Below are 26,095 nucleotides of genomic sequence, written 5' to 3'. Positions count from 1 at the left end.
GCATCTAAGTTGGGGTTTTGGGGTGAAAATCCCGGGTTTTGGGCAAAAAAATGTGATTTTTTGGGGTGGAAGTGGGGTTTTGGTGTTTTGGGGTGAAAATCAGGGGGTTTGGGCAAAAAAATGTGATTTTTTTTGGGTGGAAGTTGTGTTTGTGGGAATAAGTCGGGGTTTTGGGGTGAAAATCCCGGATTTTGGGCAAAAATATGCGATTTTTTTGGGTGGAAATGGGGTTTTGGGGTTTTGGGGTGAAAATCCTGGGTTTTGGGCAAAAAAATGCGATTTGAGGGTGGAAACTTGGTTTTTTGGGGCTGAGTTGTGGTTTTGGGGTGAAAATCAGCAATTTTAGGCAAAAAAATGCGATTTTTAGGGCTGAGATTCCGTTTCTGGGGGTAAAATTGGGGTTTTGGGCTGAAAATCAGCCGTTTTGGGCAAAAAAATGCGATTTTTCTGGGTGGAAATGGGGTTTTGGGGTTTTGGGGTGAAAATCGTGGGTTTTGGGCAAAAAGCAGCTGGGATTTGTTTGGGGTGGGAATTGGGGCTCTCGGGGCCCTCCTGGGGTCCCCCCGCGGCCCCTCCCCCGCCCGGCGCCGCCTCCTCCGCAAGCTCCAGGTACCCCTCCCCCACCCCCACCCCCCAATTCCCGGGATTTGGGGAAAAAAACGGGAAAAAAATGCGAATTTTTGGGGTGGAAATCGGGTTTTGGGGGTTTTGGGGTGAAAATGGGCAGTTTTGGGCAAAAAAATGCGATTTTTAGCGTCAAAATTCAGTTCCTGGGGCTGAGTTGGGGTTTTGGGGTGAAAATCCTGGGTTTTGGACAAAAAAATGTGATTTTTTGGAGTGGAAGTGGGGTTTTGGGGTTTTGGGGTGAAAATCGTGGGTTTTGGGCAAAAAAATGTGATTTTTCTGGGTGGAAATGGGGTTTGGGGGTTTTGGGGTGAAAATCCCGGGTTTTGGGCAAAAAAATGTGATTTTTCTGGGTGGAAATGGGGTTTTGGGGTGAAAATATCAATTTTGGGCAAAAAGATGTGATTTTTAGGGTCGAAATTGTGTTTGTGGGAATAAGTTGGGGGTTTGGGGTGAAAATCAGCAATTTTAGGCAAAAAAATGCGATTTTTAGGGCTGAGATTCCGTTTCTGGGGGTAAAATTGGGGGTTTGGGGTGAAAATCAGCCGTTTTGGGCAAAAAAATGCGATTTTTCAGGGTGGAAATGGGGTTTGGGGGTTTTGGGGTGAAAATCGTGGGTTTTGGGCAAAAAGCAGCTGGGATTTGTTTGGGGTGGGAATTGGGGCTCTCGGGGCCCTCCTGGGGTCCCCCCGCGGCCCCTCCCCCGCCCGGCGCCGCCTCCTCCGCAAGCTCCAGGTACCCCTCCCCCACCCCCACCCCCCAATTCCCGGGATTTGGGGAAAAAACGGGAAAAAATGCGAATTTTTGGGGTGGAAATCGGGTTTTGGGGGTTTTGGGGTGAAAATGGGCAGTTTTGGGCAAAAAAATGCGATTTTTAGTGTCAAAATTCAGTTCCTGTGGCTGAGTTGGGGTTTTGGGGTGAAAATCCTGGGTTTTGGGCAAAAAAATGTGATTTTTTGGGGTGGAAGTGGGGTTTTGGGGTTTTGGGGTGAAAATCCCGGGTTTTGGGCAAAAAAAAAATGTGGTTTTAGGGTTGAAATTGTGGTTTTGGCATCTAAGTTGGGGTTTTGGGGTGAAAATCCTGGGTTTTGGGCAAAAAAATGCGATTTTTAGGGTGGAAATGGGGCTTGGGGGTTTTGGGGTGAAAATCCCGGATTTTGGGAAAAAAAAGGTGATACTTTCTGGTGGAAATTGGGTTTTGGGATTTTGGGGTGAAAATCAGGGAGTTTGGGCAAAAAAATGTGATTTTAGGGTTGAAATTCTGTTTCTGGGGCTACATTGGGTTTTTGGGCTGAAAATCAGCAGTTTTGGGCAAAAATATGCGATTTTTTTGGGTGGAAATGGGGTTTTGGGGTTTTGGGGTGAAAATCCCGGGTTTTGGGCAAAAAAATGCGATTTTTTTGGGTGGAAATGGGGTTTTGGGGTTTTGGGGTGAAAATCCCGGGTTTTGGGCAAAAAAATGCGATTTTTTTGGGTGGAAATGGGGATTTGGGGTTTTGGGGTGAAAAACAGCAGTTTTGGGGCAAAATAATGCGATTTTTCTGGGTGGAAGTTGTTTTTGTGGGAATAAGTCGGGGTTTTGGGGTGAAAATCCTGGGTTTTGGGCAAAAAAATGTGAATTTCAGGCTGGAAATTCCATTTTTGGGGGCCGAGTTGGGGTTTTGGGGTGAAAATCCCGAGTTTTGGGCAAAAAAATGCGATTTTTAGGGTCGAAATTGTGGTTTTGGCATCTAAATTGGGGTTTTGGGGTGAAAATCCCGGATTTTGGGCAAAAAAATGTGATTTTCAGGCTGGAAACTCCATTTTTGGGGGTCGAGTTGGGGTTTTGGGATGAAAATCGTGGGTTTTGGGCAAAAAAAGCGCCATTTTTAGGGTCAAAATTCCGATTTTGGGGGGATTTGGGGCTTTGGGGGCGAATTTGGGGGCTGAGGGGGGATTTGGGGGGGGTCTGGGGGAGGATTTTGGGGGAGAATTTTGGGGTTTGGTGGCGATTTTGGGGATTTGGGGGCGATTTTGGGGGTTTGGGGTGGTTTTGGGGGGGGTCTGAGGGGGAATTTTGGGGGATTTGGTGGCGATTTTGGGGGTCGGGAGGATTTTGGGGGGGGTCCGGGGGGATTTAGGGAGAATTTGGGGAAGGATTTTGGGGTTTGGTGGTGATTTTGGGGGTCTGAGGGGGGATTTTGGGGGATTTGGGGGGGGGTTTTGGGGGGTCTGGGGGAGGATTTTGGGGGGTCTGGGTGTGATTTTGGGGGATTTTGGGAGAATTTTGGGGGATTTGGGGGTCTGAGGGGGGATTTGGGGGGATTTGGGGGAGGATTTTGGCATTTGGGGGTGATTTTGAGGGTCTGGAGATGATTTTGGGGGTCTGGAGATGATTTTGGGGGATTTTGGGGGATTTGGGGAGTCTGGGGGAGGATTTTGGGGGATTTGGTGGCGATTTTGGGGGTCAGGAGGATTTGGGGGGGGTCTGGGGGGGATTTAGGGGGGGATTTGGGGGAGGATTTTGGGGTTTGGGGGTGATTTTGGGAGGTTGGGGGAGGATTTTGGGGTATTTGGGGAGGTTTTGGGGGATTTTGGGGGTCTGAAGAGCGATTTTGGGGCATTTGGGGTGGTCTGGGGGAGAATTTTGGGGGATTTGGGGGCGATTTTGGGGGGTCTGGAGGGGATTTTGGGGGATTTGGGGGTTCTGGGGAGGATTTTGGGGTTTCGGGGTGATTTGGGGGGGGTCTGGGTGTGATTTTGGGGGATTTGGGGGAGGATTTTGGGGGATTTGGTGGTGATTTTGGGGGTCGGGAGGATTTGGGGGGATCTGGGGGGGGATTTTGGGGGTTTGGGGAGGATTTTGGGGGAGTTGGGGGTCTGGGGCCGATTTTGGGAGGATTTGGGGGGGTTTGGGGGAGGATTTTGGGGGATTTGGTGGCGATTTTTGGGGTCGGAGAGGATTTTGGGGGACCTGGGGGGGATTTGGGGGTCTGAGGGGGGATTTTGGGGTTTGGTGGCGATTTTGGGGATTTTTGGGGCAGTGTAAGGAATTTTGGGGTGGTTTTGGTGGTTTTGGGGGGATTTTTGGGCATTTTTGGGGTATTTGGGGGCCATTTAAGGGATTTTTGGGGTGCTTCCTTTGATTTTTGGGGTGCTTCCTTTGATTTTGGGGTGCTTTCTTTGATTTTGGGGTGATTTCTTTGATTTTTGGGGTGCTCCCTTTGGTTTTGGGCTGATTTCTTTGATTTTGGGGTGCTTCCTTTGATTTTGGGGCCGTTTAAGGGATTTTGGGGTGGTTCCTTGGATTTTTGGGGGGCTTTTGGTGGTTTTTGGGGTGCTTTCTTTGATTTTTGGGGTGCTTCCTTTGGTTTTGGGGTGCTTCCTTTGATTTTGGGGCGGTTTAAGGGATTTTGGGGTGGTTCCTTGGATTTTTTGGGTGATTTCTTTGTTTTTTGGGGTACTTCCTTTGATTTTGGGATGCTTCCTTTGATTTTTGGGGTGATTTCTTTGGTTTTTTGGGTGCTTTCTTTGATTTTTGGGGTGCTTCCTTTGACTTTGGGGTGCTTCCTTTGGTTTTTGGGGTGCTTTCTTTGATTTTTGGGGCCGTTTAAGGGATTTTGGGGTGGTTCCTTGGATTTTTGGGGTGATTTCTTTGTTTTTTGGGGTACTTCCTTTGATTTTTGGGGTGCTCCCTTTGATTTTTGGGGTGCTTCCTTTGGTTTTGGGGCTCAAGGGCTCCTCGGGCCCGTTGCCCTGAGCCCGTTGCCCTCCCCGCAGGGTCAGTGGCCAGCGCTGGCCCGGGACCGCAGCGGGAGCCGCGTGCTGGACGCAGCCTGGGCACGGAGCCCCCTCCCCCAGCGGGCGCGGCTGGCGGCCGAGCTGGGTCCGGGACCCCCGGGGGGGGATTTGGGGGGGTCCTGAAGGGATTTGGGGGGGATTTGGGAGGGGTTGGAGGGGATTTGGGGGGGTCCTGAAGGGATTTGGGGGGGTCCTGAAGGGATTTGGGGGAGATTTGGGGGGTCCTGAAGGGATTTGGGGGGGATTTGGGGGGGTCCTGAAGGGATTTGGGGGGGTTTGGGAGGGGTTGGAGGGGATTTGGGGGGTCCTGAAGGGATTTGGGGGGGTTTGGGAGGATTTGGGGGAGATTTGGGGGGTCCTGAAGGGATTTAGGGGGGGTTTGGGGGGGATTTGGGGGGTCCTGAAGGGATTTGGGGGGGATTTGGGGGGGGCCTGAAGGGATTTGGGGGGGTTTGGGAGGGGTTGGAGGGGATTTGGGGGGGTCCTGAAGGGATCTGGGGGGGATTTGGGGGGTCCTGAAGGGATTTGGGGAGGATTTGGGGGGGTCCTGAAGGGATTTGGGGGGGTTTGGGAGGGGTTGGAGGGGATTTGGGGGGGTCCTGAAGGGATCTGGGGGGGATTTGGGGGGGATTTGGGGGGTCCTGAAGGGATTTGGGGGGGATTTGGGGGGTCCTGAAGGGATTTGGGGGGGTTTGGGAGGGGTTGGAGGGGATTTGGGGGGGTCCTGAAGGGATCTGGGGGGGATTTGGGGAGGATTTGGGGGGGTCAGGGAGGGGTGGGAGGGGATTTGGGGGGTCCTGAAGGGATTTAGGGGGGGTTTGGGGGGGATTTGGGGGGGTCCTGAAGGAATTTGGGAGGGTTTGGGGGGGCTTGGAGGGGATTTGGGGGAGATTTGGGGGGGGTCCTGAAGGGATTTGGGGGGTTGGGGGGTGTTTGGAGGGGATTTGGGGGGTCCTAAAGGAATTTGGGGGGGTCCTGGAGGGATTTGGGGGGTCTGGGGGGGATTGGAGGGGGGGTTGGGGACGTCTGGGGGGGACTTGGGGGTTTTGAGGGGGCTTGGGGGAGATTGGGGGGGATTTGGGGGGTCTGGGGGGGCTTGGAGGGGTCCTGAAAGGATCTGGGGGCTCTGGGGATGGTTTGGGGGGGATTTGGGGGGGTTTGGGAAGTTTTAGGGGGGGTTGGGGTGGATTTGAGGGGGCTTGGGGGGGATTTGGGGGGTCTGGGGGGGTTTGGAGGGGATTTGGGGGGGTCCTAAAGGGATTTGGGGGGGGATTTTGGGGGTCCTGAAGGGATTTGGGGGAGGTTGGGGGGGATTTGGGGGTTCTGGGGGAGGTTTGAGGGGGATTGGGGGAAATTTGGGGGGTTCCTGAAGGGATTTGGGGGGGGGGATTTGGGGAGTTTTAGGGGGGATTGGGGGAAATTTGGGGGGGTCCTGAAGGGATTTGGGGGGGGGATTTGGGGAGTTTTAGGGGGGATTGGGGGGGTCTGGGGAGGATTGGGGGGGTCCTGAAGGGATTTGGGGGGGTCTGGAGGGGATTTGGGGGGGAATTTGGGGGGTCCTGACAGGATTTGGGGAGGTCTGGAGGGGATTTGGGGGGTTTTAGGGGGGGTAGGGGGGATTTGGGGGGTCCTGAAGGGATTTGGGGGGGAATTTGGGGGGCTCTGGGGGTGATTTTGGGGGATTTGGGGGAGCATTTGGGGATTTTCGGGGGGGCTTTGGGATCCTCCTTGGGGTTCAGGGGAGGATTTGGGGCTCCCGAAATGATTTTGGGGTGATTTTGGGGGGTTTTGGGGTGATTTGGGGGTGTTTTAAGTGGTTTTGGGGTGATTTTGGGGGGTTTTTTTTTTGCAGCCCCCCAACTCCCGGAGCTGTTACGGGACCCCCACGGCCGCGGGGGTCGCCCGAAATTTGGGGTTGGAGCTGTTCCGGAGGAACCGGGGGGAGTGGGAGCGGCTCCAGAGGGGGGAGGGGCGCAAGGGGAGGGGTCTGAGGGGGGTCCTGGACCTCTGACCCCTCCCCCACCCTAAAAATTCATCGGGGACACCCCAAAATCCACCCCAAAATGGGACCTTCGCCCTAAAAAATCCTTGGGAAAACCCCAAAATCCACCCCAAAATGGGACCCACCCCCCCCCCAAAGAACATTTGGTACGGTCCCAGGGGGTCCTGGGGGAGACCCCCCCCAAAAATGAGGGGGGTGTCCCAAAAATGGATGGGACCCCCCCAAAAATGGGTGGGATCCCCAAAAATCATCGGGATCCCCCCAAAAACTTGATGGGACCCCCCCAAAAAATGGGTGGGATCCCCAAAAATCATCAGGACCCCCCCAAAAATGGGTGGGACCCCCAGAAATGAGCGGGACCCCCCCCAAAAAAATGGGTGGGACCCCCCCCAAAAACTGGGTGGCACCCCCCCCTAAAATGGATGGACCACCCAAAAATCATCGGGACCCCCCCAAAAATGGGCGGCACCCCCCAAAAAAATGGGTGGGATCCCTAAAAATGGACGGGACCAAAACCCCCTTCCTCTTAATCCCATCCCCTTACGCCTCCCGCCATTTTCTCCCCTCACGTTTTCCCGCCATTTTCTCCCCTCACAACTTCCCGCCATTTTCTCCCCTCATGGCTGCTCCACCTCCCCGTCCCCTCATGGCTCCCACCATTTTCTCCCCTCAATGGCTTCCCTTCTCCCTGTCCCCTCACAACTTCCCGCCATTTTCCCCCCTCAATGGCTTCCCTCATGGCTGCCCCCTTCCCCTTAATCCCGTCCCCTTACGACTTCCACCATTTTCTCCCCTCACAACTTCCCGCCATTTTCTCCCCTCACGACTTTCCACCATTTTCTCCCCTCATGGCTGCTCCATCTCCTTGCTCCCTCATGGCTCCCACCATTTTCTCCCTTCACAATTTCCCGCCATTTTCTCCCCTCACAACTTCCCGCCATTTTCTCCCCTCATGGCTGCTCTACCTCCCTGTCCCCTCATGGCTCCCACCGTTTTCTGCCCTCAATGGCTTCCCTTCTCCCTGTCCCCTCACAACTTCCCGCCATTTTCCCCCCTCAATGGCTTCCCTCATGGCTGCCCCCTTCCCCTTAATCCCATCCCCTTACGACTTCCACCATTTTCTCCCCTCACAATTCCCCGCCATTTTCTCCCTTCACAACTTACCGCCATTTTCTCCCCTCATGGCTGCTCCACCACCCCGTTCCCTCATGGCTCCCGCCATTTTCTCCCCTCAATGGCTTCCCTTCTCCCTGTCCCCTCACAACTTCCCGCCATTTTCTCCCCTCAATGGCTTCCCTCATGGCTGCCCCCTTCCCCTTAATCCCATCCCCTTACGCCTTCCACCATTTTCTCCCTTCACAACTTCCCACCATTTTCTCCCCTCACAACTTCCCGCCATTTTCTCCCCTCAATGGCTGCTCTATCTCCCTGTCCCCTCATGGCTCCCACCATTTTCTCCCCTCACGACTTTCCACCATTTTCTCCCCTCATGGCTGCTCCACCTCCCCGTCCCCTCATGGCTCCCACCGTTTTCTCCCCTCAATGGCTTCCCTTCTCCCTGTCCCTTCACGTTTTCCCTCCATTTTCTCCCCTCAATGGCTTCCCTCATGGCTGCCCCCTTCCCCTTAATCCCGTCCCCTTACGCCTCCCACCATTTTCTCCCCTCACGTTTTCCCGCCATTTTCTCCCCTCACGTTTTCCCGCCATTTTCTCCCCTCACAACTTTCCACCATTTTCTCCCCTCATGGCTGCTCCACCTCCCTGTCCCCTCATGGCTCCCGCCATTTTCTCCCCTCAATGGCTTCCCTTCTCCCTGTCCCCTCACGTTTTTCCCCCATTTTCTCCCCTCACATTTTCCCGCTATTTTCTCCCCTCAATGGCTTCCCTCATGGCTGCCCCCTTCCCCTTAATCCCATCCCCTTACGCCTTCCACCATTTTCTCCCCTCACAATTCCCCGCCATTTTCTCCCCTCACAACTTCCCGCCATTTTCTCCCCTCAATGGCTGCTCTATCTCCCTGTCCCCTCATGGCTCCCACCATTTTCTCCCCTCACGACTTTCCACCATTTTCTCCCCTCATGGCTGCTCCACATCCTTGCTCCCTCATGGCTCCCACCATTTTCTCCCTTCACAACTTCCCGCCATTTTCTCCCCTCACGTTTTCCCGCCATTTTCTCCCCTCAATGGCTGCTCCACCTCCCTGTTCCCTCATGGCTCCCGCCATTTTCTCCCCTCACGTTTTCCCACCGTTTTCTCCCCTCAATGGCTTCCCTTCTCCCTGTTCCATCATGTTTTCTCACCGTTTATCTCCCCTCACGACTCCCCGCCATTTTCTCCTCTCATGCCTTCCCTTCTCCCCATCCCCTCACACTTCCCCGCCATTTTCTCCCCTCACGACTTCCCGCCATTTTCTCCCCTCATGGCTGCCCCACCTCTCCATCCCCTCAGGGTTCCCTCCATTTTCTCCCCTCACCGTTTCCCGCCATTTTCTCCCCCTCGGGGTTCCCTCCATTTTGTCCCCTCAGGGTCGGCCGCCATTTTGTCCCCTCAGGGTGCACAGGGTGACCCCCAGCTTCTGCCCCACAAATGTCCATTTTCATAAAGTAATTAATTAATGACCTTAAATCCTTGATTAATTAATTATCCCTCGTTAACGAGCAACAAGGGGAGCGCGGAGGGTGTCTTTTGCCCCATAATCTGCCTCATAGATTCTGCCCCGTTGTTTGATCCCGTAACTCTCCATTTTAATAAAATTAATTATTGGAGTAATGAAATCGTGAATTTATGACCTTAAATGATTTCTTAGTTATTTACAGCTTGTTAATGAGCAGCAAGAGGGTGTCCCCTGCCCAATAATCCGCCCCACAACCTTCCCCACAACTCTGCGTTTTGATAAAATGAATTAAATGAGTAATAAAAAATCAATTAATTACTTAAAATTATTCATTAATTAATCAACCCTCGTTAATGAGCGACAAGAGGTTGTCCCCTGCCCCATAACGGTTCCCCGCGGTGCCCCAAAAATCATTCAACCATTGATTACTCATTAAAAAACCCCCTCGTTAATGAGTGACGAGGGTGGGGGAGGGGCAGCACTAATCCCTCACTAATTAACCCCGTTAACGAGTGACCCGAGGGGGGTGGGGTCAGGGGGGATAAATTCACCCCTCCCCCCCCTCCCTCAGGGTCCTTCTAGTGCCGCCATGGGGCAGGGGGGGTCCCTGGGGAGATTCGTGGGGGGATCTATGGGGTGGGGGGTGTCCCTGGGGAGATCTGTGGGGGGATCTATGGGGCAGGGGGGGTTTGGGGGTCGATCTATGGGGCACGGGGTGTTTGGGGGTCCATCTATGGGGCAGAGGGGGTTTGGGGGTCGATCTATGGGGCAGGGAGGGTTCGGGGGTCGATCTATGGGGCACGGGGTGTTTGGGGGTCCATCTATGGGGCAGAGGGGGTTCGGGGGTCGATCTATGGGGCAGGGAGGGTTTGGGGGTCCATCTATGGGGCACAGGGTGTTTGGGGGTCCATCTATGGGGCAGAGGGGGTTCGGGGTTCAATCCATGGGGCAGCGTGGGCCCAAAGGTTGGGGAGGATCCCTGTGGAGATCCATGGGGCAGAGGGGCTCCACGGGGGCATCCACGGGGCAGGCAGGGTCTGTGGGGCAGGAGAAGTCTGGGGGTCGATCTGTGGGGCCGGAGGGGTCTACGGGGGGATCTGTGGGGCAGGGAGGGTCGGAAGATTGGGAGGGGTCCCTGGGTTCCCCATTGCGGGTGCAGGTGAGGGAGGGCCGGGCCCTGGCGGCCCTGGGAGGGTGGGAGCTGCTCCGGGGCCTGCTCGTGTTCGCCCTCTGCTCCAACGACCGGCTGGCGCAGGACCCCGAGGCGGTGAGACCCCCTCCCCAAAATGGGGACCCCGATTAGAGACCCCTGACCCATCGAGAGACCCCTGACCCATAGACAGGCTCCCCCCACCCCCACAGAGACACCCTCAGGACTTCCCGCCATTTTCTCCCCCTCATGAACTGCCCCATAAGTGACCTCCAAACCCCTCCCTGCCCCATAAATGCCCCCCCCCAAATGGCACCAATGACCGACCCCCAGCCCCGTAAGTGACCCCTAAATCCCCAACACTACCCCCAGGCCCTGCCCCATAGCCTAGCCCCAAACCCCATAAGTGACCCCCAGAATTCCTCCCATTCCCCACAGCTCCTGTGAAGGTCATGGCGGGTCCTGGGCTGTGTCCCTCTGGGGCATCTGTGGGAGGAAAGTGGGGCATCCCCTTTGTGCTGTTCCCTCATGGCTCCCCTCATTTTCTTCCCTCGGGGATCCGGTTATTTTGTCCCCTCAGGGCTTCCCTTCTTCTCCTCATCCCTTCACAACTTCCCACCATTTTCTCCCTTCAAGGCTTCCCTTCATGGCTGTCCCACCTCCCCATCCCCTCACAGTTTCCCTTCATTTCCTCCCCTCAGGACTTCCCTTCTTCCCATCCCCTCACACTCCCCCTCCATTTCCTCCCCTCACACTTTCCCACCATTTCTTCCCCTCACACTCCCCCTCCATTTCCGCCCCTCACATTTTCCCGCCATTTCCTCCCCTCACACTCCCCCTCCATTTCTTTCCCCTCAGGGCTTCCCTTCTCCCCATCCCCTCACACTCCTCCTCCATTTTCTCCCCTCACACTCCTCCTCCATTTCCTCCCCTCACACTTTCCCACCATTTCCTCCCCTCACACTCCCCCTCCTCCCCTCCCCCTCCATTTCTTCCCCTCACACTTTCCCCCCATTTTCTCCCCTCACACTCCCCCTCCATTTCTTTCCCTCACATTTTCCCTCCATTTCCTTCTCTCACTCTCCCCCTCCATTTCTTTCCCTCAGGGCTTCCCTTCTCCCCATCCCCTCACACTTTCCCGCCATTTTCTCCCCTCACAGATTCCCTCCATTTTCTCCCCTCACACTCCCCCTCCATTTCCTCCCCTCCCAATTTCCCGCCATTTTCTCTCCTCACACTTTCCCGCCATTTCCTCCCCTCACACTTTCCCCCTCCATTTCTTTCCCTCAGGACTTCCCTTCTCCCCATCCCCTCACACTCCTCCTCCATTTTCTCCCCTCACACTCCTCCTCCATTTTCTCCCCTCACACTTTCCCACCATTTCCTCCCCTCACACTTTCCCACCATTTCCTCCCCTCACACTCCCCCTCCTCCCCTCCCCCTCCATTTCTTTCCCTCAGGGCTTCCCTTCTCCCCATCCCCTCACACTTTCCCACCATTTCCTCCCCTCACACTCCTCCTCCATTTCCTCCCCTCACACTTTCCCACCATTTCTTCCCCTCACACTTTCCCTCCATTTCCTCCCCTCACAGATTCCCTCCATTTCCTCCCCTCCCAATTTCCCGCCATTTTCTCTCCTCACACTTTCCCGCCATTTTCTCCCCTCACACTCCTCCTCCATTTTCTCCCCTCACACTTTCCCGCCATTTTGTCCCCTCACATTCCCCCTCCATTTTCTCCCCTCCCAATACCCCTCCATTTTCTCCCCTCAAGGCTTCCCTTCTCCCCACCCCCTCACACTCCCCATCCATTTCCTCCCCTCACACTTTTCCTCCATTTCCTCCCCTCCCAATTTCCTGCCATTTTCGCCCCTCACACTCCCCCTCCATTTCTTTCCCCTCCCAATTTCCCTCCATTTCCTCCCCTCACCCTCCTCCTCCATTTCCTCCCCTCCCAATTTCCCTCCATTTTCTCCCCTCAGGACTTCCCTTCTTCCCATCCCCTCACACTCCCCCTCCATTTCCTCCTCACACTTTCCCGCCATTTCCTCCCCTCACACTCCCCCTCCATTTCTTTCCCTCAGGGCTTCCCTTCTCCCCATACCTTCACACTCCCCCGCCATTTCTTCCCCTCACACTTTCCTGCCATTTTCTCCCCTCACACATTCCCTCCATTTTCTCCCCTCACACATTCCCTCCATTTTCTCCCCTCACACTCCCCCTCCATTTCCTCCCCTCACCCTCACCCTCCATTTCCTCCTCACACTCACCCTCCGCTTACTCCCCTCACACTTTCCTGCTATTTCCTCCTCTTATAATCCCCCTCAGTTTCTTTCCCTCAGGGCTTCCCTTCTCCCCATCCCCTCACACTTTCCCTCCATTTCCTCCCCTCACACTTTCCCTCCATTTCCTCCCCTCCCAATTTCCCTCCATTTCCTCCCCTCCCAATTTCCCGCCATTTTCTCTCCTCACACTTTCCCGCCATTTCCTCCCCTCACACTCCCCCTCCTCCCCTCCCCCTCCATTTCCTCCCCTCACACTTTCCCTCCACTTCCTCCCCTCACACTTTCCCTCCATTTCCTCCCCTCCCAATTTCCCGCCATTTCCTCCCCTCACACTTTCCCTCCATTTCCTCCCCTCCCAATTTCCCGCCATTTTCTCTCCTCACACTTTCCCGCCATTTTCTCCCCTCACACTCCTCCTCCATTTCCTCCCCTCACACTTTCCCGCCATTTTGTCCCCTCACATTTCCCCTCCATTTTCTCCCCTCCCAATACCCCTCCATTTTCTCCCCTCAAGGCTTCCCTTCTCCCCACCCCCTCACACTCCCCATCCATTTCCTCCCCTCGCACTTTTCCTCCATTTCCTCCCCTCCCAATTTCCCTCCATTTCCTCCCCTCACCCTCCTCCTCCATTTCCTCCCCTCCCAATTTCCCGCCATTTCCTCCCCTCCCAATTTCCCTCCATTTCCTCCCCTCACCCTCCCCCGCCATTTTCTCCCCATCCCACCCCCCATCTTCCCCCGTTCCCCGCAGTTCCTGCGCTGGTCCCGGCGGGTGCTGGGTGCCCGCCTGTGGCGGGCGCTGCTCTCCGTGTCCCTGTGGGGCCAATTCGCCATCGGCCGGAGCCCGGCGGCCGTGCAGGGCCTGGCCCAGCGGCTCCGGGCCCGGGGCCTGCGCCCGATGCTGGCCCTGCCCATCGAGGGCGAGGGGCCCGACGGCGAGGGGTGAGTGGGGGTCACTTATGGGGTGTGGGGGGTCACTTATGGGGCAGTTCTGGGCTCACTGGTGGGGCTGGGGTCACTTGTGGGTCACCGATGGAGTTCTGGGGTCACTCGTGGCGCTGGTTTGGGGTCACTAAGGGGGTTTTGGGGTCACTTGTGGGTCACCGATGGAGTTCTGGGGTCACTCGTGGCGCTGGTTTGGGGTCACTTAAGGGGGTTTTGGGGTCACTTGAGGGTCAGTAATGGGGTCTGGGCATCACTTGTGGGGCAGTGAGGGTTGGTTTGGGGTCACTTGTGGGTCGCTAACAGAGTTCTGGGGTCGCTTATAGGTCACTTGTGGGTCGCTAATGGGGTTTGGGGGTCACTTATGGGGCAGTTCTGAGGTGACTTGTGGGGCTCAGTGGTCACTTGTGGGGCTGGGGTCACTTGTGGGTTGCTAACGGGGTTTGGGGGTCACTTATGGGGCAGTTTGGAGGTGACTTGTGGGGCTCAGTGGTCACTTGTGGGGCTGGGGTCACTTGTGGGTTGCTAACGGGGTTTGGGGGTCACTTATGGGGCAGTTCTGAGGTGACTTGGGCTCGGGGGTCACTTGTGGGGCTGGGGTCACTTGTGGGGCTGGGGTCACTTGTGGGTCGCTAACGGGGTTTTGGAGGTCACTTATGGGTCACTTGTGGGGCAGCGAGGACTGGTTCGAGCAGAACTGTGGGGCGGCCCTGGAATGTGTGGGGCTGGCGGCCGCGTCGGGCCCCGAACCCGCGATGCAGCTCAAGCTGACGGCGCTGCTGAGCCAGAGGCTCTGCGTGAGTGGGGCGGGATCTGTGGGGCAGGAGGGATCTGTGGGGCAGGAGGGATCTGTGGGGCAGCGAGGGATCTATGGGGCAGAAATGTGGGGCAGGCAGGGATCTGTGGGGCAGCGAGGGATCTGTGGGGCAGGAGGGATCTGTGGGGCAGCGAGGGATCTGTGGGGCAGCTGAGGGATCTGTGGGGCAGCGAGGGATCTATGGGGCAGAAATGTGGGGCAGGCAGGGATCTGTGGGGCAGGAGGGATCTGTGGGGTAGCGAGGGATCTGTGGGGCAGAGAGGGAACTGTGGGGCAGCTGAGGGATCTGTGGGGCAGCGAGGGATCTATGGGGCAGAAATGTGGGGCAGGCAGGGATCTGTGGGGCAGCGAGGGATCTGTGGGGCAGAAATGTGGGGCAGGCAGGGATCTGTGGGGCAGGTGAGGATCTATGGGGCAGGTAAAGGATCTATGGGGCAGGTGAGCCCTCCATGGGGCAGGTGAGGCCTCTATGGGGCAGGTAAAGGATCTATGGGGCCGGTAAAGGATCTATGGGGCAGGTGAGGCCTCCATGGGGCAGGTGAGGATCTATGGGGCAGGTGAGGGATCTATGGGGCAGGTGAAGGATCTATGGGGCACATGAGGCCTCCGTGGGGCAGGTGAGGCCTCTATGGGGCAGGTGAGGCCTCTATGGGGCAGGTGAGGATCCATGGGGCAGGTGAGGGATCTATGGGGCAGGTGAGGATCTATGGGGCAGGTGAGGATCTATGGGGCAGGTAAAGGATCCATGGGGCAGGTGAGGCCTCTATGGGGCAGGTGAGGGATCTATGGGGCAGGTGAGGGATCTATGGGGCAGCTGAGGGATCTATGGGGCAGGTAAAGGATCCATGGGGCAGGTGAGGCCTCCATGGGGCAGGTGAGGGATCTATGGGGCAGCTGAGGCCTCCATGGGGCAGGTAAAGGATCTATGGGGCAGCTGAGGCCTCTATGGGGCAGGTGAGGGATCTATGGGGCAGGTGAGGCCTCTATGGGGCAGGTGAGGGATCTATGGGGCAGGTGAGGATCTATGGGTTAGGTGAGGGATCTATGGGGCAGGTGAGGATCTATGGGGCAGGTGAGGGATCTATGGGGCAGGTGAGGGATCTATGGGGCAGGTGAAGGATCTATGGGGCAGGTAAAGGATCTATGGGGCAGGTGAGGGATCTATGGGGCAGGTGAGGCCTCCATGGGGCAGGTGAGGATCTATGGGGCAGGTGAGCCCTCCATGGGGCAGGTGAGGCCTCTATGGGGCAGGTGAGGGATCTATGGGGCAGGTGAGGATCTATGGGGCAGGTGAGGGATCTATGGGGCAGGTGAGGATCCATGGGGCAGGTGAGGATCTATGGGGCAGGTGAGGCCTCTATGGGGCAGGTGAGGCCCCCATGGGGCAGGTGAGGCCTCAGCCGTGCCCCTCTCTGGCCACGCCCCCCCAGGAGAAGCTCTCGCTCCGATTGGCCGAGCCGGAGGGGGCGGAGCTCAGCCCGGACAAGGTGGCGGCCATGTTGGGTGGGCAGGTAACGCCTCCCCCCATTGGCCACACCCCCTTTTCCTTGGCCACGCCCATCCCCCCCCGACCACGCCCATTTCCCCTCCCTTGTCCACACCCATCCCCCTTTGGCCACGCCCATTTTTCCTTTGGTCACGCCCATTCCCCACTGGCCACGCCCCCCTTTTTGGGGCCACGCCCATCCCCCTTGGCCACGCCCCTTTCACCATTGGTCACGCCCCCTTCCCCACTGGCCACGCCCCCTCCACCGCCACGCCCATTTCCCCCCTTGGCCACGCCCATTCCCCCCACTGGCCACGCCCTCCTTTTATGTGCCACGCCCACCCCCCTTGGCCACGCCCATTCCCCGTTGGCCACGCCCCTCCCCGGCCACGCCCCCTCCCCCCTTGGCCACGCCCATTTTCCCCCTTGGCCACGCCCATTTTCCCCCACTGGCCACACCCCCTCCCCCCACTGGCCACGCCCATTTCCCAGTGGTCACGCCCCCCCTTTTCGGGGCCACGCCCACCACCCTTGGCCCCTCCCCTTTCCCAGTGGCCACGCCCACCCCCCCGCCACGCCCATTTCCCCCCACTGGCCACGCCCCTTCCCCCTTGACCACGCCCATTTTCCCTTTGGTCACGCCCATTCCCCAATTGGCCACGCCCACCCTCCCATGGCCACGCCCCTTTCCCCCTATTGGCCACGCCCCCCTTTCAGGGCCACACCCTCTCCCCCCTGGCCACGCCCCTTTTCCCCATTGGCCACGCCCCTTCCCCCTTGACCACGCCCATTTCCCACTGGCCACGCCCATTCCCCCCTTGACCACGCCCATTTCCCCATTGGCCACGCCCCTTTTCCCCTTGGCCCCGCCCCCTCAGGTGCCGCAGCTCACCTGGCTCAGCCCGGCCGAGAACCAACACCTGGGCAGGGGCCTGGCACGGCTGGAGAAGGTGGCACAGGTGAGGGGGGAGGGGCACAGGGGAGGGGGGAGGGGTTAAAGGGGAGGGGGAGGGGCCGAAGGGGAGGGGGAGGGGGAGGGGTCAGAGCGGGGCAGGTGAGTCACCTGTGCCCAGCTGGGGGTCAAAGGTCGCTCACCTGGGCACAGCTGGGCACACCTGGGGGTACCCAGACACACCTGGGTGTACCTGGGCACACCTGGGCACACCTGGGGCACACCTGGGCACACCTGGGCACACCTGTAGTTACCTGTGACACACCTGGGCACACCTGGGTGTATCTGGGGCACACCTGGGGCACACCTGGGCACAGCTGGGGGTACCAGGGGCACACCTGGGCACACCTGGGCCACACCTGGGCACACCTGGAGCTTACCTGGGACACACCTGGGCACACCTGGGCACACCCAGGCCACACTGGGTGTACCAGGGCACACCTGGGGCACACCTGGAGGTTACCTGGGCACACCTGGGCACACCTGGGGGTACCCAGACACACCTGGGCACACCTGGGTGTACCTGGGGCACACCTGGGCACACCTGGGCACACCTGGGTGTATCTGTGCCACACCTGGGCCACACCTGGGGCACACCTGGGCACACCTGGGGTTTACCTGGACAGACCTGGGCCACACCTGGGCCACACCTGGGCACACCTGGACACACCTGGGGTTTACCTGGGCACACCTGGGCACACCTGGGTGTATCTGTGCCACACCTGGGCACACCTGGGCACACCTGGGTTTACCTGGGGCACACCTGGGGTTACCTGGGGCACACCTGGGCACACCTGGAGGTTACCTGGGCACACCTGGGCACACCTGGGCACACCCAGGCCACACTGGGTGTACCAGGGCACACCTGGGGCACACGTGGGCACACCTGGGGGGTACCTGTGACACACCTGGGGCACACCTGGGCACACCTGGGGCACACCTGGGCACACCTGGGGTTACCTGTGCCACACCTGGGGCACACCTGGGCACACCTGGGTGTATCTGGGACACACCAGGGCACACCTGGGGCACACCTGGAGGTTACCTGGGCACACCTGGGGGTACCCAGACACACCTGGGGCACACCTGGGCACACCTGGGCCGTACCCGCGCCCACACCTGTGCCCGGGCGGTGCCCGGCGGTGCCCGCAGGCGGCGGCGCGTGCCGGCGTGCAGGTGCTGGTGGACGCGGAGCTGTCGCAGCTGAACCCGGCCCTGGGCTGCCTCACCTGGGGCCTCGCCTGGCGCCACAACCGCGCCCGGCCCCGCGTCTGGCTCACCTGCCAGGCCTACCTGAGGGTCAGCGGGCACGCGGCGGGCACCGGGGGGGGGAGCTGGGGGGGCGGGGACATACCTGGGCACACCTGGGGGCACCTGGGGGCACCTGGGGGGCACCTGGGGGGGAGCTGGGGGGCACCGGGGGGGGGGAGCCGGGGGGGTGGGGACATACCTGGGCACACCTGGGCACACCTGGAGGCACCTGGGGGGGGCGGAGGGGAGCTGGGGGGGAGCCGGGGGGGTGGGGACATAGCTGGGCACAGCTGGGCACACCTGGGCACACCTGGGCACACCTGGGCACACCTGGGGGTACCTGGGGGTTACCTGGGGGTTACCTGGCTCACACCTGGGCACACCTGGGCACACCTGGGGGTTACCTGGGGGTTACCTGGGGGTTACCTGTGCCCACCTGTGCCCCCCCCAGGACGCCGAGGCCCTGCTGGGTGCCCACCTGTGCCGCGCGGGCGGCGCCGGGCTGAGCCTGGGGGTGAAGCTGGTGCGCGGGGCCTACCTGTGCCAGGAGCGGGGGCGGGCACGGGCCCGGGGCTGCCCCTCCCCCACCTGGGGCACGGCGAGGGAGACGGCCAGAGGTGGGGGAGGGGCACGGGGGGGATTTTGGGGGGGGATTTTGGATTTTTTGGGGGGGTTTGGGGGGATTTTGGGGCTTTTGGGGGGGGGGGATTTTGTGTTATTTTGGGTTTTTTGGGGGGATTTTGGGTTATTTTGGGGGATTTGGGGGGATTTGGGGGGATTTTGGGGATTTGGGGGGGATTTGGGGGATTTGGGGATTTGGGGGGATTTTGGGGCTTTTTTGGGGGGGGATTTTGTGTTATTTTGGGTTTTTTGGGGGATTTTGGGTTATTTGGGGGGATTTGGATTTTTTGGGGGGATTTGGGGGGATTTTTTGGGATTTTGGGGGATTTGGGGCAATTTTGGGGCGATTTTGGGGGGATTTTGGGGGATTTGGGGGGGGGGATTTTGTGTTATTTTGGGTTTTTTGGGGGGATTTTGGGTTATTTTGGGGGATTTGGGATTTTTGGGGGGATTTTGGGGGGGATTTTGGGGATTTGGGGGGGATTTGGGGGGATTTTTTGGGATTTTGGGGGATTTTGGGGGATTTAGGGGGGATTTTGGGGGGATTTGGGCGATTTTAGGGGATTTTGGGGGGATTTTGGAAGGATTTGGGGGGGTTTTGGGGGGATTTTGGGGGGATTTTGGGTTATTTTGGGGGATTTGGGGGGGTTTGGGCAGATTTTGGGGAGATTTTGGGGGATTTGGGGGATTTGGGGGGATTTTGGGGGATTTTGGGGGGGTTTGGGGGGGGATTTGGGGCTTTTTTTGGGGGGGATTTTGTGTTATTTTGGGTTTTTTGGGGGGATTTTGGGTTATTTTGGGGGATTTGGGATTTTTTGGGGGGATTTGGGGGGGATTTTGGGGATTTGGGGGGGATTTGGGGGGATTTTAGGGGATTTTGGGGGGATTTTGGGCGATTTTGGGGGGATTTTGGGGGGATTTTGGGGGATTTTAGGGGATTTTGGGGGGATTTTGGAAGGATTTGGGGGGGTTTTGGGGGGATTTTGGGGGGATTTTGGGTTATTTTGGGGGATTTGGGGGGGTTTGGGCAGATTTTGGGGAGATTTTGGGGGATTTGGGGGATTTGGGGGGATTTTGGGGGATTTTGGGGGGGGTTTGGGGGGGGATTTGGGGCTTTTTGGGGGGGGGATTTTGTGTTATTTTGGGTTTTTTGGGGGGATTTTGGGGGGGATTTGAGGGGATTTTAGGGCATTTTGGGGGGATTTTGGAAGGATTTGGGGGGATTTGGGGGGATTTTTTGGGATTTTGGGGGATTTGGGGCAATTTTGGGGCAATTTTGGGGGGATTTTGGGGGGATTTTGGGGGATTTGGGGGATTTTGGGGGATTTTGGGGCTTTTGGGGGGGGGGATTTTGTGTTATTTTGGGTTTTTTGGGGGGATTTTGGGTTATTTTGGGGGATTTGGGATTTTTGGGGGGATTTTGGGGGGGATTTTGGGGATTTGGGGGGATTTTGGGGGGATTTGGGGGGATTTGGGGGATTTTTTGGGATTTTGGGGGATTTGGGGGGATTTTGGGGCTTTTTGGGGGGGGATTTTGTGTTATTTTGGGTTTTTTGGGGGGATTTTGGGGATTTCGGGGGGATTTTGGGGGGATTTTGGGGGATTTAGGGGGGATTTGGGGGGGGATTTTGGGGATTTGGGGGGGATTTGGGGGGATTTTTTGGGATTTTGGGGGGATTTTGGGGGGATTTTGGGAGGATTTGGGGGTTTTGGGGGGGATTTTGGGTGTTTTCGGGTTTTTGGGTGATTTTGGGTTATTTTGGGTTACTTGGGATGATTTTGGGGTGATTTTCAGATATTTTGGGTGATTTGGGGGCGATTTTGGGGTCATTTTGGCCAAATTCTGGGTTGATTTCCGGCAATTTTGGGGCCGCTTGGGGGGAATTTTTTGTGTTTTACGGGGGTCAGATTTTGGGCTCATTTCGGGTCAGATTTTGGGCTCATTCCGGGTTATTTTGGCTCATTCCCGGTGATTTTGGGCTCATTCCGGATGAATTTGGGCTCATTCTGGGTGATTTTTGGGCTCATTCTGGGTGAATTTTGGGCTCATTCCGGGTGATTTTGGCTCATTCAGGGCGATTTTGGGCTCATTCCGGGCGATTTTGGGCTCATTCCGGTTCAGTTTTGGGCTCATTCCGGGTCAGATTTTTGGGCTCATTCCGGGTGATTTTGGGCTCATTCCGGGTCAGATTTTGGGCTCATTCCGGGCGATTTTTGGGCTCATTCCGGGTCAGATTTTTGGGCTCATTCCGGGTGAATTTTGGGCTCATTCCGGGGGATTTTGGGCTCATTCCGGGTGATTTTGGGCTCATTCCGGGTCAGATTTTTGGGCTCATTCCGGGTCAGTTTTGGGCTCATTCCGGGTTATTTTGGCTCAGTCCGGGTGAATTTGGCTCATTCCAGGTCAGATTTTGGGCTCATTCCGGGTCAGATTTTTGGGCTCATTCCGGGTCAGATTTTTGGGCTCATTCGGGTCAGATTTTGGGCTCATTCCGGGCGATTTTGGCTCACTCCGATTCAGTTTTGGGCTCATTCCGGGTGAATTTTGGGCTCATTCTGGATGAATTTGGGCTCATTCCGGGTCAGATTTTTGGGCTCATTCCGGGCGATTTTGGGCTCATTCCGGTGGATTTTGGGCTCATTCCGGGGGATTTTGGGCTCATTCCGGGGGATTTTTGGGCTCATTCCGGGGGATTTTGGGCTCATTCCGGGCCCTTCCCTCCCCCCCAGCTACAGCCGCTGCCTGCAGCTCCTCCTGGCCGCCGTGGCCCAGCCGGGCTCGCGGGTCTCGCTCATGGTGGCCACGCACAACGAGGAGTCGGCGCTGGAGGCGGCCCAGGGGTCAGCGGGGGCAATTTGGGGGAATTCGGGGCGATTTTGGGGCATTTCGGACCAATTTTTCAGTTATTTTTTGGGGAATTTTGGGTTAAGTTTGGAGAGATTTTTGGGTTAATTTGGGGGTATTTTGGGGTGAATTTTTTGGGGGTTTTTGGGTTAATTTTGGGTTATTTTTTGGTTAATTTTGGGTAAATTTTTTGGGTTATTTTGGGTTAATTTTGGGTTATTTTTTGGTTAATTTTAGGTAAATTTTTGGGTTATTTTCGGGTAAATTTTTTTGGGTTTTTTGGGTTAATTTTGGGTTATTTTTTGGTTAATTTTGGGTAAATTTTTTGGGTTATTTTGGGTTAATTTTGGGTTATTTTTTGGTTAATTCTAGGTAATTTTTTGGGTTGTTTTTGGGTTAATTTTGGGTAAATTTCTTGGGTTATTTTTGGGTTATTTTGGGTAATTTTGGGGGTTTTTTTGGGTTAATTTTGGGTTATTTTTTGGTTAATTTTGGGTAAATTTTTTGGGTTATTTTTGGGTTATTTTGGGGTTAATTTTTGGGGGTTTTTTGGGTTAATTTTGGGTTATTTTTTGGTTAATTTTGGGTAAATTTTTTGGGTTATTTTGGGGTTAATTTTGGGTAATTTTGAGTCATTTTTTGGTTTATTTTTGGGTTAATTTTGGGTAAATTTTTTGGGTTATTTTGTGTTAATTTTGGGTAATTTTGGGTAAATTTTTTGGGTTATTTTTGGGTTAATTTTGGGTAATTTGGGGTTATTTTTGGGTTATTTTTGGGTAAATTTTTTGGGTTATTTTTGGGTTAATTTTGGTTAATTTTTGGGTAATTTGGGGTTGATTTGGGGTTAATTTTTGGGTTAATTTTGTCATGATTTTTGTTAATTTTGGGGGATTTTTGGGGGTTAATTTTGGGCAAATTTTTTGGTTATTTTTGGATTTATTTTTTGGGTTAATTTAGGTTAATTTTGGTTAATTTTGGGGTAACTTTGGGTTGATTTTTGGGTTAATTTTTGAGTTAATTTTGGTTAATTTTTGGATTAATTTGGGGGGTTTCATGAATGAACTTTGGGTTAATTTTTGGGTTATTAGCAGGGAATCTTTGGGTTAATTTTGGGTTAATTTGGGGCTAAGTTTGGGTTAATTTTGGTTATTTTTTGGTTATTTTCTGGTTATTTTTTGGTTAATTTTGGAGTGATTCTTGGGTTATTTTGAGGTATTTTTGGGGTAATTTCAGGGGTTTTAGGGTCATTTTTTGGTTAATGTTTTGTTTTGTTATTTGGGTAATTTTGGATTTTGATTAATTTTGGTAAAATTTGGGCTGAATTTTGGGTTGGTTTTGGGTTAATTTTGGGGGATTTTGGGGTAATTTGGGGGTCATTTTGGTTATTTTTGGGGTCAGTTTTGGGTATTTGGGGTATTGGTAATTTTAGAATTAATTTGGGTAATTTTTGGTTAATTTTGGGTCAATTTGGGGCTGATTTTGGGACAATTCTGGGATAATTTTAGAGTTGATTTTGGGGGTGATTTTGGGGTAACTTTGGGGTTAATTTCGAGTTAATTGGGGCTCCTTTGGGGTGAATTTCGGGGTTAATTTTAGGGCGATTTTGGAGGAATTTGGGGTTAATTTTGGGGTTAATTTTGGGGTGGTTTGGGGGGAGTTTGGGGGGAACTTCGGGGCTCATTTTGGGGGTCACCGGGTGGGGGTGGGGAGGGGCCACAGATCCCCAAAAAATGGGCTGGAGACCCCAAAATTGTCCCAAATTGCCCCAAACTGCCCCGAATTACCCAAATTCCCCCAAATTGCCAAAATTGCCCAAATGGCCAAATTGCCCCAAATTCCCCAAACTGCCCCAAATTCCCCAAACTGCCCCAAATTGCCCAAATTCCCCAAATTCCCCAAACTGCCCAAATGGCCCAAATTCCCCAAATTGCCCCAAATTGCCTCAAATTGCCCAAATTGCTCCAAATTGGCCCAAATTGCCCCAAACTGCCCCAAATTCCCCCAAACTGCCCCAAATTACCGAAACTGCCCCCAATTGCCCCAAATTGCCCCAAATGCCCCAAATTGCTCCAAATTCCCCCAAACTGCCCCAAATTCACCGAAATCGCCCCAAATTACCCCAAACTGCCCCAAATTGCCCCAAATTCCCCAAACTGCCCCAAAATGCCCCAAATTACCCCAAATTGGCCCGAATTTACCCAGATTCCCCAAATTGCCCCAAATTGCCCCAAATGGCCCCAAACTGCCCCAAATTCCCCCAGATTGCCCGAACTGCCCCGATTTCCCCTAAACCGCCCCGAATTGCCCCAAAGGGCCTCAGGTAGCCCCCGAATGCCCCACAGTGGCCCCCAAAATGTCCCCTCCCCCCCCAGGCTGGCGCGGCTGCCCCGCGGCGCCTCCGGCTCCGTTTGCTTCGCGCAGCTCCTGGGGATGGGCGAGAACCTGAGCCTGGCACTGGGTGAGTGACCCCGGAGTGACCTCTGAGTGACCCTGAGTGACCCCTGAGTGACCCCTGAGTGAGCCCTGAGTGACCCCGAGTGACCCTGAGTGACCCCGGAGTGACCCCTGAGTGACCCCTGAGTGACCCCGAGTGACCCCTGAGTGACCCCTGAGTGACCCCTGAGTGACCCTGAGTGACCCTGAGTGACCCCTGAGTGACCCCTGAGTGCCTCTGAGTGACCTCTGAGTGACCTCTGAGTGACCTCTGAGTGGACCCCTGAGTGACCTGAGTGACCCGGAGTGACCCCTGAGTGACCCCGGAGTGACCCTGAGACTGAGTGACCTGAGTGACCCTGAGTGACCCCTGAGTGACCCTGAGTGACCCTGATGTGACCCCTGAGTGCCTCTGATGACCCCTGAGTGACCTCTGAGTGACCCCTGAGTGACCCCTGAGTGACCCTGAGTGACCCCTGAGTGACCCTGAGTGCCCCTGAGCTGACCCCTGAGTGACCCCGAGTCGACCCTGAGTGACCCTGAGTGACCCTGAGTGACCCTGAGTGACCCCTGAGTGACCTCTGAGTGACCCCTGAGTGAACCCTGAGTGACCCCGGAGTGACCCTCAGTGACCTCTGAGTGACCCCTGAGTGACCCTGAGTGACCCGGAGTGACCCCTGAGTGACCCTGAGTGACCCCTGAGTGACCCCCTGAGTGACCCCTGAGTGACCCTGAGTGACCCCTGAGTGACCCCCTGAGTGACCTCTGAGCTGACCCTGAGCTGACCTCTGAGTGACCCTGAGTGACCCCTGAGTGACCCTGAGTCGACCCGGAGTGACCCCTGAGTGACCCCGCGAGTGACCCCTGAGTGACCCTGAGTGACCCCTGAGTGACCCTGAGTGACCCTGAGTGACCCTGAGTGACCCCTGAGTGCCCCTGAGTGACCTCTGAGTGACCCTGAGTGACCTCTGAGTGACCCCTGAGTGACCCTGAGTGACCCTGAGTGACCCTGAGTGACCCTGAGTGCCCCTGAGTGACCCCTGAGTGACCCCGAGTGACTGAGTGACCCCTGAGTGACCCTGAGTGACCCCTGAGTGACCCTGAGTGACCCTGAGTGACCTCTGAGTGACCCTGAGTGACCCCTGAGTGACCCCGGAGTGACCCTCAGTGACCTCTGAGTGACCCCTGAGTGACCCCTGAGTGACCCCGGAGTGACCCTGAGTGACCCTGAGTGACCCCTGAGTGACCCTGAGTGACCCTGAGTGACCCCTGAGTGACCCCTGAGTGCCCCTGAGTGACCTCTGAGTGACCCTGAGTGACCTCTGAGTGACCCCTGAGTGACCCCTGAGTGACCCCTGAGTGACCCTGAGTGACCCCTCAGTGACCTCTGAGTGACCCCTGAGTGACCCCTGAGTGCCCCCTGAGTGACCTCTGAGTGACCCTACTGAGTGACCTCTGAGTGACCCCTGAGTGACCCCTGAGTGACCCTGAGTGACCCCTGAGGACGCCCTGAGTGCCCCTGAGTGACCCTGAGTGACCCTGAGTGACCCCTGAGTGACCCCTGAGTGACCCTGAGTGACCCTTGAGTGACTCTGAGTGACCCTGAGTGACCCCTGAGGCCCTGACCCTCAGTGACCTCTGAGTGACCCCTGAGTGACCCCTGATGACCCTGAGTGACCCTCTGAGTGACCCGGAGTGACCCTGAGTGACCCTGAGAGCCCCTGAGTGACCCCGGAGTGACCCCTGAGTGACCCTCTGAGTGACCCCTGAGTGACCCCGGAGTGACCCTGAGTGACCCTGAGTGACCCCTGAGTGACCCCGGAGTGACCCCTCGAGTGACCCTCTGAGTGACCCTGAGTGCCCCTGAGTGACCCCGAGTGACCCTCGAGTGACCCCTGAGTGACCCCTGAGTGACCCCTGAGTGACCCTGAGTGACCCTGAGTGACCCTGAGTGACCCCTGAGTGACCTCCTGAGTGACCCTGAGTGACCCTGAGTCGCCGGAGTGACTCTGAGTGCCCCTGAGGACCCTGAGTGACCTCTGAGTGATCTCTGAGTGACCCTGAAGTGACCCCTGAGTGACCCCTGAGTGACCTCTGAGTGACCTCTGAGTGACCCCTGAGTGACCCTGAGTGACCCTGAGTGACCCTGAGTGACCCTGAGTGACCCCTGAGTGACCTGAGTGACCCCTGAGTGACCCTGAGTGACCCCTGAGTGACCCTGAGTGACCCTTGAGCCCCTGACCCCTGACCCGCTGACCTAATGACCCCTAAATGACACCTAAATGACCCCAAACA

At 56.3% G+C, this 26,095-nt stretch overlaps 1 protein-coding gene and 1 long non-coding RNA gene across 2 annotated transcripts in view; both read left to right on the top strand.

The window, feature by feature from the left end:
- The first annotated feature begins 1,321 nt into the window (after positions 1–1,321).
- On the top strand, positions 1,322–6,336 carry LOC138100989 (uncharacterized). The gene is made up of 3 exons (XR_011146993.1): positions 1,322–1,359; positions 4,384–4,489; positions 6,257–6,336. It is a non-coding gene; the product is annotated as an uncharacterized lncRNA (long non-coding RNA).
- A 3,675-nt stretch (positions 6,337–10,011) lies between these two features.
- Positions 10,012–26,095, top strand: part of PRODH2 (proline dehydrogenase 2) — a 20,058-nt gene continuing 3,974 nt past the window's right edge. The window contains 10 exon segments of the mRNA XM_068998837.1: positions 10,012–10,287; positions 13,205–13,395; positions 14,072–14,192; positions 15,643–15,723; positions 16,577–16,657; positions 17,803–17,949; positions 18,353–18,518; positions 20,901–20,925; positions 21,253–21,363; positions 23,740–23,825. Of these exon segments, the coding sequence (XP_068854938.1) occupies positions 10,012–10,287; positions 13,205–13,395; positions 14,072–14,192; positions 15,643–15,723; positions 16,577–16,657; positions 17,803–17,949; positions 18,353–18,518; positions 20,901–20,925; positions 21,253–21,363; positions 23,740–23,825 (1,285 nt within the window).

The sequence above is a fragment of the Aphelocoma coerulescens genome, unplaced genomic scaffold (assembly GCF_041296385.1).
Source record: "Aphelocoma coerulescens isolate FSJ_1873_10779 unplaced genomic scaffold, UR_Acoe_1.0 HiC_scaffold_181, whole genome shotgun sequence".
NCBI classification, from domain to species: domain Eukaryota; kingdom Metazoa; phylum Chordata; class Aves; order Passeriformes; family Corvidae; genus Aphelocoma; species Aphelocoma coerulescens.
Note: the sequence above shows the minus strand (reverse complement) of the source record. Positions and strands in the feature narration are given on the sequence as shown.